Below are 12,272 nucleotides of genomic sequence, written 5' to 3' on the forward strand. Positions count from 1 at the left end.
GACTGCTCTTGTTTCAACAAGAGTAATAAGTCAGACAAAGCCATATAGGCAAGTCCTGAGTAATCCAAAATAGAAGAGGCTAGAGGGTTCAAAGGAAAACAGGACTGCAAGCAAAGGATTGTGGGAGTGGGCCAGACTATTCTTTCCAAAGTCAGAAGTTGTGGGTAACCTGAGTCATGCTAGGTGGTCTTATCAATTTATTTATACACTTTTCAATTTATATTATACAAGGACAAGCTTCACACAAACTCACACATATAACCATGGCTTCAAAAGCATTGCCTGACTGTCAGCTTAAGGGAAAAAACAAAGACAAAAACCTCGCTTCCAGATCTACCAGCTGCACTAGAGGTCAAACATCAGAAAGGGCCAGAGCAGTACCACTGGGCAGAATTTTCACCCCTTTCTTCCCCAGCATCTTGTACCTTCCCCTCTTTCATAAGTAATAAGTAGATCTGTCCTTTCAGGGACAGAGGGAGTAAGGGACAGAGGGAGTGACCAAGCCTGGCTCCTCCACTTCTCAGTAGTTTGCAGAATGAACTTAACCCTTTAACCCCCTCTTTAAGGCACAGTAGATTGTTGTAAGCTAAAGACAGCAATGGGTTCCAAGCCACAGGGGTGAGGTAGAGTGTTAAGGAGATAAATACAGACAAAGCATTTATTATTAAATAACACTATCATCAAAGGTCACCAATAAAACTGCTTTCCCCAATCCAAAGGCCTTTCTCAAGTCCTTTTCCCTTAGCTTCATCCTCTCGCACTGAGCAGGGACGACTGCACCTCCTTTCTTTACAGCTGGAATCACCCAGCAGTGCTGAGTGCCCACCTCAGATGGCACCTTCCTTTCTCCATGACTCCCTCAATAGCCTCTGTCTCCCTCCTCCATCTTCCCCTCCCCAATCACGCCCCACATCCCATTATATCACCTCCATGTCCTCAACTCCCTTTCAAGGACCAAGTAGAGGTATCCGACAAAATTATGGGAAGAACTGTTTATGCTTGAGTTTCTGTCCCTGTCTTTTTTTATTCATTCTATTTCTAGATTTCTTATCAAAGTAATAAAGTAGTCAGATTTGCATATATTCAAAAATCTAAATTATTCTGACTTTGCAATTGATGACCTCTAAGTGTTTCACATGATCTACAGCTTAATTAGCGCAAGAGATACTTTTGTCACTTCGCATGTGAGAAAGTTATGAGTCACACTAACTTATTTCCCAAGATCATACTAGTTTTAGCCTGGTGAGATGCAGGAACTAAACTGAGCCTTCGGTTATGCAGTGAGTTTAACTACTTAATAAACCCATGTACCTGCACTCATTACAACGAAGATAAAATGGAATGGGTTGGATCGCTGCTTTTCTCCCTCTGCCTACCTGGTGTCCTGCTCGAGTCCGGACATTCAACCAATGGCCATTGAGAGACTCTTTGGAATGTGTCTTACTCCTTCTCCCTCCACTTTATACTGTGCCAATTTCAAACTCCTCCAGGGAAACTCTCATTGGTACTGTCACTCCAGAAGGACAAGATGCTAAGCTCCCTGATCAGGTCTCCTTCCAGGGTGAGGAACAAATGGACCCAGGAGAGAAGAGTCTTCCCAAAGCTCAGTCAAAAGTTTTGAAATGATTAGAAACAGGGATATCAAAACATAAACTGGGCCAGCAAGATGGCTCAGCAGGTAAGGGTGCTTGCTGCCATGCCTGACTTGAGTTTGATTCCTATCATGGAAGGAGAGAACAGACTCCCACAAGTTGTTTTCTGACCTCTACAAGCAGGCTATGATATGCATGTGTACACACACACACACACACACACACACACACACACACACACACACAATGTGACACAAAAATTGTTTTTTTTTGTTTGCTTATTTGTTTGTTTGTTTGTTTGAGACAGGGTCTCCCTACAGCCCCAGCTGGCCTGGAACTTGCTATGTAGACCAGTTGGCCTCGATCTCACAAAGATCTATATGCCTCTGCCTCCTGAGTGCTGGAATTAAAGGTGTGTGCCACAATACCCAGCTACAATTTTTTTTTTAGTTCAAAGGATCCAAAACTGAGAGAAGAGGTGACAGCTGTCTATGAGACATGCACACAGACAGTGCAGGTCACAGATGGCCTGGCCTTGTTATCTCCGATGCCTCGATTCCCAACTATATCTCACTCTACCACACGGTAGCCTGCCTCAGCTGGTCCTGAGCCAGTCTCCTCTCTGTTCCCCTTCTCATGTTAGAGAATGGCTGTCCTGCAAACCAAGTTGCCTGTGGCTTTCTTGTTTTTGTTTGTTTGTTTGTTTTGTTGTTGTTGTTGTTTTTGCTTCATTTCAAAGAAAACTAAAAACAACAAAATCATGCTCAGGTCCAGATCCCTGCACAGTACATTAACCCTGCCAAATGTGTAAATGTGTAGGCCCAAAGATGTTTTCTGTAATTACAGAACCTAAAGTCTGGTCTATAGTTTAATGGATTTTAAATTTTTTATTTTATTTTTTAAAATTTTATGTGTATGCGTGTACTGCCTGCATGCGAGTGTTGTACAGTACCCTCAGAGGTCAGAAGAAGGTGTCAGATCCTCTGGAACTGGAGTTATAGATTACTGTTAGCCACCATGTGGGTGCTGGGACGTGAACCCAGGTCCTCTGCAAGAGTAGCCAGTGCTCTCAATTGCTGAGCTATCTTTCCAGTCCCATCTAAAGGATTTTAAACAAAAGAAAACTGTCAACAGAATTCTAGGGAAAGTGGCAGCCTTCTTTACACACTTATAGTTCCCCTTTGGTTGGTCTCAGCGTTAGGCTTGGTGGATGGGCTCGGGGTGAACCTAAGCAGCAGAGGGTCTAGTGAGCAGAACTTCTCACCCCTCTGCTCCGAGTCCCCTGTGTCTCATACCTGTGCCAAAGCCCTTTGTCTAACTCTCTCCTCCCAAGGCCCAATAAACAGGCTGGAGGAACATTCCCACCCTGACTTACTTCCCACTCCCAAAATGTTCTCTTAAATTCAATTTAAGGGCATCAAATCTAAGGGCATCTCTAGATCCCCCAGGCTGACAGCCGAGCTTCATAAAGACAGGCCAGGAAATTGAACCTCAGAGGGTACACATGCCACTCCACAGTGGTCACAGTACCAGAGAGAACAAAGCCGCCACAACCTCCGCCCTAGGCCTTCCCTCCCCTCCCTGGAGCAAGGTCATCTTTATTCTTCATCCCTTCCATCTTGCTGAGGCTTCCCTTTTAGCTTTTCTCCTTGGCTCACTCTTCTTCCCCTTCATTTCATAGAATTTTTCAGTCTTAGAAAAGGCATCTGTTTGCAAAGCCTCCATTGTTGTCCTGGAGTAAATGACCATAACTTTGCACCTCTGACACTTAGCAGTCTAAGACTCAGCACCTATTAGACCCAATCTGCTACCTGGTGCTTGCTTCCCAGGGCTCTCTGATACTTCACATGCAAGAAGTTCAAAGCTAAACTCACCCTCTTCTCCACAAACAAGCTCCACACCCACCATTCCCTCTCTGGATCCTCCTCTCCAACCTACTGAGTTTATCCTCCATATCCCCCTCCATACTCTGAAGAAATGGCCCCTCCTCTCCATCCCAACAGCCGCCATCTTTGACCACGTTCAGTACTGCAGTCTGTCATTCTCTCCCTCCCTTCCAACTGCCATGATCTACATCAACCACACTGAACTCCAAAACTCTGCTCCAAGGAATTAAGCTTTATTTCCTATAATTATTCACAGAAGTAATTTAACATACCAGAAAGGGGAAGGCAAGAACCAGAGACTAAAGCCTCATAACCTGTTTCATCCACGGCAGCTGTGACATTATCTGTTTTTCAAGTGGTACGTGTTTTCATGTAATCTAAGTTTAAAACCCGAGTCTCCCAAGCAATGAAGAGACTGCTGCGGTAACAGCCCCACCCTGAGGGGTGGGCATTGGCCTGTCTCTGAACAGGGAATGCACTGTGTTTTAAACCTGTTCAGGTCTCTATTACAGGCAACTGCCCTGTAAGAAAATTCTGCTGAACAGAATTGCTTTTCTGTTACCTCTACCTACAGGCCTGCATTCAGAACTAACAGACCAATGACTTCACAGTGAGTTTAGGCCCTCTCTAGTCTATTTCCATCATAACACTCATGATTTGATCTAGAAACACATGTATTTCATCTCAAAAACAACTGGAGGCAGGAAGCATTGATTCATATCCACCCTCTCTGCCTATCTCTATTTCCCATTGTTTCCTTACACAAAGTCTGCTCAGATTAAGCCAGTTTTCAGATTCATCTTGAGAAGACCAAGCAACTCTAACCTCTAGGCCTTCATTCACAAAGCTCCTAACACTGGAAAATGAGCACTGTTTTATCCTGGCCACATCTCCCTCCCCAAAGCCTGGTTCAGGTCCTATGGCTTCCAAAAGGCTGAGGCATTGGGGGAGGTGAAACAGCATGGGTCCTAGAGTTCAGTGACTCCCTAAAGCAATGCCATCTTGATAAAATGATTTGGCCTCTCTCTGTCTGCACTTCCTTGATATGTAAAAGGGAAGAAAATCTGAGCACCACAGGATGAACTAAATAAGGTAATAATATCATTTGGAGGAACTAAAAATTGTTAACACCTACTGTTCTACCTACTTTTATCCTTATTGTTCTTGATCTTATCTGAATTCATACAGAGCAATCTGTTCCATGATATTTTTGAGGCACATGCATATATACATTCGCTGATGATGTATAATCTAGGACGGCTCACTACTGTTTCTCTTCTCATTTCTTTAGGAAGCCCGTAAGCTCCACATAGGAGTTTAGCTAAATAACATGGCTTCTGGGGCACATACGATGCACTCATAGACTTCCAGAGAATGTCAAGGTGTAACTGACCTGGCCAAAATGAAGATGTTCTAAAGAGACACTTGTGACTCTTGAAAGAATGGACCCAAACAAAGAAGGGGAAGCTGCCCAAGAACCTCATGCTGGCAGGAGAAAAAGGCCCCCGCCATAGGGGAAAATTGTTTCATAAAGCGATTTCACACAGTTTTAACATCTTATCAAAGACTATCTGGCGACATGATGAGACTAACGCCCAGACAGTGATGGGTCAATGGTGGGCAGGACCACACCTTGATCAGGATTGCTTAGATGTGTATTCCTTGGGCCTCTATCTAAGTTTGAATTTCACTTCAGGACTCAGAAGACAGACCTGGATCTCACTATCCTTCTTCCCAATGTGGCCACATGGAATAAATCTCCTTTTTCTGATTTCCACTATCAATGTGGCTTTTTTTAATTGGCTTATTGAGGATAAGTAGCAGAACCTGGCCTAGTGCACAGGCTGTGACCCCCAAGTTCAGTATCATAAAGTGGTCTAAGAAGTTGTTAGAACTGTGTGAAATCTCTTTAGAGGACAAGTTTCCTGAGCCAGGGCCTCCCCCACCATGAGATTCCTGGGGAAATTCAATTGTTTCAATAATCTGATAGTCAGATTGAGGGACACAAGTGTCTCCTTAGAATGTCTTCATGTCTTCCAGGTTGGTTACAATTTCCCACTTTCTGTTTTAACTCCTCATTCTTGAGCAGAATGCGTCTATGTCTGAAACAAAACTAATAAACAGAGTGCAAGTAAGAAACAAGGTTAGAACACATTTAGTTTATGTCAGGTAGCAGTAATAAAAACCATTTCTTATACTCTCGTGGCTTTTAGTTGGAAGGGATAGCACAAGCAACTCCATATTGTTGGTCTGAGACAGGGTCCCACCATGGAGCCTATGGCTGCCTGCTTCAGCTTCCAGGGGCTGGGATCACAGGCAAGTGCTACTATGCCCAGCATGACTTCATTTTAATTCTGACAACTTCCCCATTTGTCTCCATTCCTGCTACATAGCCCTGGGTCTTGGAGAAATTATTTTCTGGGACAGCACAGAACATAGAAATGAGCCATGTCAGTGGCCCAGGAAAAACATTCTAGTACTTGGCTAATGTGTCCTAAATATTGTTTGCTAATTAAAACCTCAAACTAAATCAAAGGTTGGGGAGAGCTTGCTTCAACAGCAAGTTATCAGTACCTGGCTGTAATGCTGGGCACATACTGACAATTTTTCTCAACAAAAATTTATATAATCTAGCCAGTTATGAATTTGTACAAGACGTAAGAATTAGCTTAGGTATTTTGTTTGTTTTGTGGTTGTTGGTAGTAGGGATTTGTTTTATTATTTGAGACAGGACCTCATATAGCCCAGGGTAGCCTTGAACTTACTGTGTAGCTGAGGCTTATCTGTAACTCCTGGTCCTTCTACCTTCACGCTCATGTGCCACCATGCCTGGCTCAGCTTACATATTCTCACATACAACAAACAAGTAACCTATTAACAGCTTACTAAAGACAAGGTCTTCTGACTGCATGATTCCAGACTAGTTGGGGAATTAACTTTGAAAACACTCTTCAGTACACTAACTCAAGCAAATGGCATTAGCAGCTATGAAGCATGGAATTTGGCTAAGCCCACTGGCCTGATTCATAGTCCACTGTAACACTGTAAGATGTATATAAAGAGATCTACACTCAAAAGTAGGCTGTACTCTATAAGAATCATAGGCTCTCTGCTGGAGGAACAATATCCTTGAGGGACACTGCTAATCATAACTTTGTTACACAACTTTTCATTTAAGATTTCATAACATTCACTGAGCTCCATCCACATGGTTTTACCCAAGAGGAACCTCTCACTTCCTGGATGAATATGACCAAGGGTGTGCCTTCCACAGCTTTCAAATTTTAGGTCCCCACAGAAGACTCTGCAAGGCTGATGTGACTGAAATTGTCCTAATGAAAACCCCACATCATCCATTCTAGGACACACATTTCCTCATACTCCCACACCCTGAAACAGTGCACATCTTATCCTCAACTGGGTGTCACAGTTTCATAGGAAGCAGTTTTCTGTTTTAGAGATAATGGTGGTGCACATTGTAAGCTTTGGCATTTGACATTAAATGGAGCATGGTGGGTGTATGTGGGAAAGATATTGAGAAATAAATACACTACTCCATTGTCATTTTTCTACTAACTACAACTATGAAGTTAAATCTACATCCTAATATAAAACCCCTCACTTCTACCATATGTTTATGTGTTTATTCAACAAGTGCTCATGCCTTCATTCAGTTATCAAATGTGTATTACTTAGTCTAGGCTAGTCACTGAGCTAGATGCTGTAATAACAGTAGTAAACATGAACAATCATACCTAAGACTACAGAAAATTCTTCAAATCACATTTGTATGAAAGTTACACATTACTGACTAAATAACACTAATCAGAATGAAGATCTTATACACAGGCGTCAAGAATCCAAGTGCAACAGATTATGACTAGTAATAATCAGATACATACAGATTAGAGATGCATGCGCCAACATCTCAGTGTTAGTAGCAAAAACAATGAGTCTTTCTGCAAGGAACAATATATTCTAAAATGAAATGGAGATCTTTTTTAAAGGTTAAAAACTCATCCAATTTTATGTCTTACAGGGCTTCTCAGTGTTGGTAGCAAAAACAGTGAGTCTTTCTGCAAGGAACAATGTATTCTATAATGAAATGGAGATCTTTTTTAAAGGTTAAAAACTCATTCAATTTTATGTCTTACAGGGCTTATACTGAGTTCAATATTGTATAACTATTACCTCAACTGTGAACCTAGAAACTTCACCCACTTGTGAAGGAGATGTACTGTTGCTTTGGAGTGTGTTACTGAATATGTTAAAGCTGTAGTGAAATGCTTCTTCTAATCATGTAGTTATTAAAAATTAAAAAAAAACAACAACACGGAAAACAATATGGCTAACAATTAGTATTTTACAATTGTAAGGAGAAATAATCTTTTTTTAGAAATGGTAAGAAAAACCTATAGACTAAAGAAAAAAACTACTTAAGCTGGGTATGGTGGCTTATACCTGTAGTCCTGGCACTCCAGAGGCTGAAGCACTATTGAATTCTTACAATTTTGAGGCCAGCCTAAGCTACACAGTGAGACCTTTTCTCAAAGAAAAACCAACTAAACAAACAAACAAACAAACATAAATCACATATGGACCTAATAGTTTTCTCTTTCTTTTTGTCTTTGAAATAAAATCCCCTTTGTTATATGGCCTAGAATATCTCAAAATCTTAATCTGCCTGCCTTGATCTCCTGAGTATTGGATTATAGGAGTATGCTAGTATAACCCGGTCCCTTACATGGGTCTTTATAACTGTCTGTGAGATGCCCAACCCTAAGTGACACATCTACAATGGAACCTCTACACCTAAGGCTCATGAATATAGTGGAACAAGGGGTAGAGAGAATACTAATGCATCTCTCAACTCTCATCAGTGAAGCTTTTTCATACAACAGAGGGCAATGAACACAGAAAGCCACAACTGGCCAAAGTATAGAGAATAAGAGTCTGCAGAGTGTGTCCCTGAACAGGACTCCAATATTAAACTTCATCCACCCTGGGCTCAGGGACCATTGTGGAAGAAGGGGTGGAAAGATTATAAGAGCCAGGGCAAGAGGTGCATGATCATATGGAAATAGAGTCCTACAGGCTCCTGGGATCTTGCTCACATGAACTTACAGCAATGGCATTAGCATGCACAAGATCCATGCAACCTCAAGTAGATAAAAACCCAGAACAGGACTGGGGAAATGGGCAGTAGGTTCCAACCTCGGCTGAAGAACTATTGGCAGCTGATTTCTGCTGGGTGAGGGAGAGTTGATCTTCTTTAACAGAGAGACTCTAGGTAGGCTGACTAGAGCCCAGTAGATGAACCATCATTGAGGGATGTCTGGGTACACTAACTTAACTGGCTAGGCCTTAACATATATGATAGAATGCATGAAATCCACTGGGGGTAGTTAGGGTGGGGTAAGGATTGTGGAGGGCTATGAAGATGATTAAGATGTTTTGTATGAAATGCACAAAATTCAATAAAAATATACAGTGAAAAAATGTATACATATGAGTCTTTTGTCTGCATAAGTATACCGTGTGTGTGCCTGGTGCCTGTGGAGGCCAAAAGAGGGCATCAGATCCCCTGGAAATGGAGTTACAGACAGTTGTGAGCCACCATACAAATGCTGGGAACCAAGCCTTGGTCCTTTATAAGAGCATCAAGTGCTCTTAACCACTGAGTCATCTCTCCAGCCCCTCTTACATGGGTCTTAATTCAGGTAAACAAATTATGCAGAAGTTTTAATAACACTTCTAAGACAACTTTTACACTTTATTTACCTTTTAAAAAACACAGTGAAATATCTATGGAAGAAATAATGAATTTGGAATTTGATTCAAAAATACTGTGGTACCCATCAGAAATTATTTCTGTAAGTCGAACAGTAATGATATCATATTGAAAATCAGGAAATGGATATGGCTGGGAGCTGATTAATGTTACAATTAGGCTGATGGTCTATGCGTAAATTACTCATTTGTCTCCTTTCAATGTGTATAAAAATTTTCCACAATAAAAATCTACAACAGAATTAGTTCTTATTCCTGTGATTTTTTTTTTTCTGTCTTTTTGAGACACGGTCTTCCTGTAGCCCCAGCTGGCCTGGAACTCACTCTGTAGACCAGGCTGGCCTCAATCTCATAGAGATCTGCTGGGATTAAAGGCAGTATGTGCCACCACGCTGGGCTCCTGTGCTAATTTTAAAGTAAGGCAGAAACAAAAATATAGAGAGTGAAATGAAAAGTGTCCCTGCTAGAATACTAGAATAGTTTGCCTTTGCCTAAAATATTTATTTTCCATCATGGAGGTAAATAGCTCTAGACTTTGAACAGTTTATTCAAGTCTTCCCTCAATACCTTACTGCAATCAGCCATTTGCAGACACAAATTCTATGTCTACATGTTCAACAAACCAGAGTGAAAATACTAGAAAGATATAAGTCTTGTCTGCACTGAACATACACAGACATTTTCCCCCTTCTCAACATTCCCTAAACAATACAGTGCAACGACTTTTTGCACAACATCTATATTGTGTCAGGTATTAGAAGTCACCAAGAGGTGATTTAAAGCAGCGGAGGATGCAGAGAGGTTTTTGAAAATACTGCTACCTCATTTTCTACAAGGGACATGAGTATCTATGAATTTTGGTACCCGGTAGGGGAGGAAAATCCTACAGATCAATTCCCCATGGATACCAAAGGATGATGTCACTTCACAAGGCTAATGATATACCTGAAAAAAAATAACTTTGACTAGAATTTCAACTTACTGGCATATTTTTGACTTATTTTATTTTTAATTATTTGTATGTGTATGTGCATGTGTGTGCACGCGTGCATACGTCTGTGTTTATCCATGTAGGCCAGAAGAGGGAGTTGGAACCCCTGGAACTGGAGTTACAGGAGGTTGTGAGCTGCCCCTGTGGGTGCTAGGAACCCAACTCCAATCCTCCACAAGCACTCTCAACTGCAGAGCCATCTCTCCAATCTGCCCTAGTACTGGCTTGTTTTCAGACATCATGCTGTCTGAGCAGTGTGAGTTTTTGTCAACAGTTTTTCTGGATTATAAATCAGAATATACATGAATAAGTCAGCACCTGTTTCAAATTCGTTCTGAATAGCCATGCACTCTTACACATAAACTACTCAACCCTTATAACTCAGCCTCTTCCTCTGCAACTGATGCTCCTCCCCAGTTGGGCATAGGATTATTTGGCTCCTCACTATTAAGAAGACTACGCCTTCTATACACTAAGATCTGATAGGGGAGTTCAGACCACCTAGCCTACTGAAAAACTCAAGCACACAGACACATTCCCATAGATGATTCCATCATGGACCAGAAAGAACAATTGAGACTAATGGAGTGTTTGAGCTACTGTGTGCCCAGTCTAATGTCCGATGACAGAACGTATATAAAAGATAGCTAATACATTTTAATAGAAGTACATAAAAATTGCTAAAGATTAAAATACATTTAATAGCCTGAAAACATACTTCACCGTGTTAGACATAAGCTAGTTGCTGGGGCTTAGCTGGAGCTAAGTCGCTGGCTAGGAAGAGGCTTCCAACTGTCAAGTGCTGTGTGAATTTATGACTTCATTTGTACTTTTCTCAAGGAAACTGGATTAAGCAAAGTCTATGCATACTTGCAATTGCAAGTGGGTACATGCAAGGAGGAAACATGTAAAGCACATAAAACACAATAGCAAAATAAGAAAGGCTGGACACTCCACAAAGATCATATTACTTGCTTTTATGAGACAGAATATGAATCATTAATAAAGTCACAACCTGGGCTTTCTAAACAACCAAAGATTACCTTGATGTGCTTAACTCTCTCTTCTTTCTCTATCTTTGGTTTCTTTCCTGTGGCAACAAAAAAGATAGTTTTATATTAATTCAAGAAGGACATAGAGAATCATTAACTTCCCTATATTAAATTTTTATTTATATTTCTAAATTTATGTATGTATACCTGCAGTTTATGTATGAACAAAGTGAGTGCAGTGTCCACAGAGGCCAGAAGAGGGCATTAGATCCTCTGGAGCTAGAGTCACAGCTGGTTGTGAGCTGCTGGATATGGGTGCTAGGAATAGAACCCAGGTCCTCTACAAGAGCAACAAGTGCTCTTAACCACTAAGCCATTTCTCCATCCTCTAACTTCCTATATTAAATTCTTTGTGAAACTCTTGAACATGCTGCTTTAATCCACGCATGATCAAAATTCCAAATGCATCTTTTACACCTTTGGAGTTTTGAAAGTCATTTCTCTAAGACAAGTAGGGCAGAATTATCACCTACAGAATGAACAAGTATTCTACCCTTGAAAGTGACTCTAGAGACAGAAATAGAGGCCGTGAAGATACCACGGTGTAGAATAATTGATCATTTCTTCAGTCAGTGAATGTCTTTACCTTTCTTAGAAGGTCGTTCAGATAAGGGTAACATCCGATATACTCTGAAGGCATTGTTTCCTTTCTTTATACTTTTATCCTTAACTTCTTCAATATCAGGCAAGGAATTCATGGCACATCGAAAATTCGCCTTCCATGTTTTGGGATCAGGTTTATCTATATCTGGTTGATGCTTTCCTAACAAAATAGCCAAAGATAAAGAAAAAGGGGGGGGGGAATTGGACATGGTAAAAACAATTTCTGGAAATAGTGTTGCCTGTGAGACAGGGCAGAAAGTCCTTTTGTTTCTGAGCCTACCTGCAATGACTAGCAATCCTGCTTTGCCTGGAACGAAGAGGTTTCCAGGGTACCGGAATTTTATTTATTTATTTATTT

At 41.1% G+C, this 12,272-nt stretch overlaps 1 protein-coding gene across 7 annotated transcripts in view; it reads right to left on the reverse strand.

The window, feature by feature from the left end:
• Window positions 1-12,272, reverse strand: part of Irf2 (interferon regulatory factor 2) — a 100,594-nt gene that overhangs the window by 24,244 nt on the left and 64,078 nt on the right. For all 7 annotated transcript variants that reach the window (XM_017803329.2, XM_017803327.2, XM_029556337.1 and 4 more), the window contains 2 exons: window positions 11,898-12,074; window positions 11,303-11,349 (listed from right to left, as the gene is read on the reverse strand). In XM_017803329.2, coding sequence (XP_017658818.1) covers window positions 11,303-11,349; window positions 11,898-12,074 — 224 coding nt within the window. The remainder of the gene's footprint in view (window positions 1-11,302; window positions 11,350-11,897; window positions 12,075-12,272) is intronic.

Source organism: Nannospalax galili, unplaced genomic scaffold (genome assembly GCF_000622305.1).
Source record: "Nannospalax galili isolate Female #2095 unplaced genomic scaffold, S.galili_v1.0 scaffold46, whole genome shotgun sequence".
NCBI classification, from domain to species: domain Eukaryota; kingdom Metazoa; phylum Chordata; class Mammalia; order Rodentia; family Spalacidae; genus Nannospalax; species Nannospalax galili.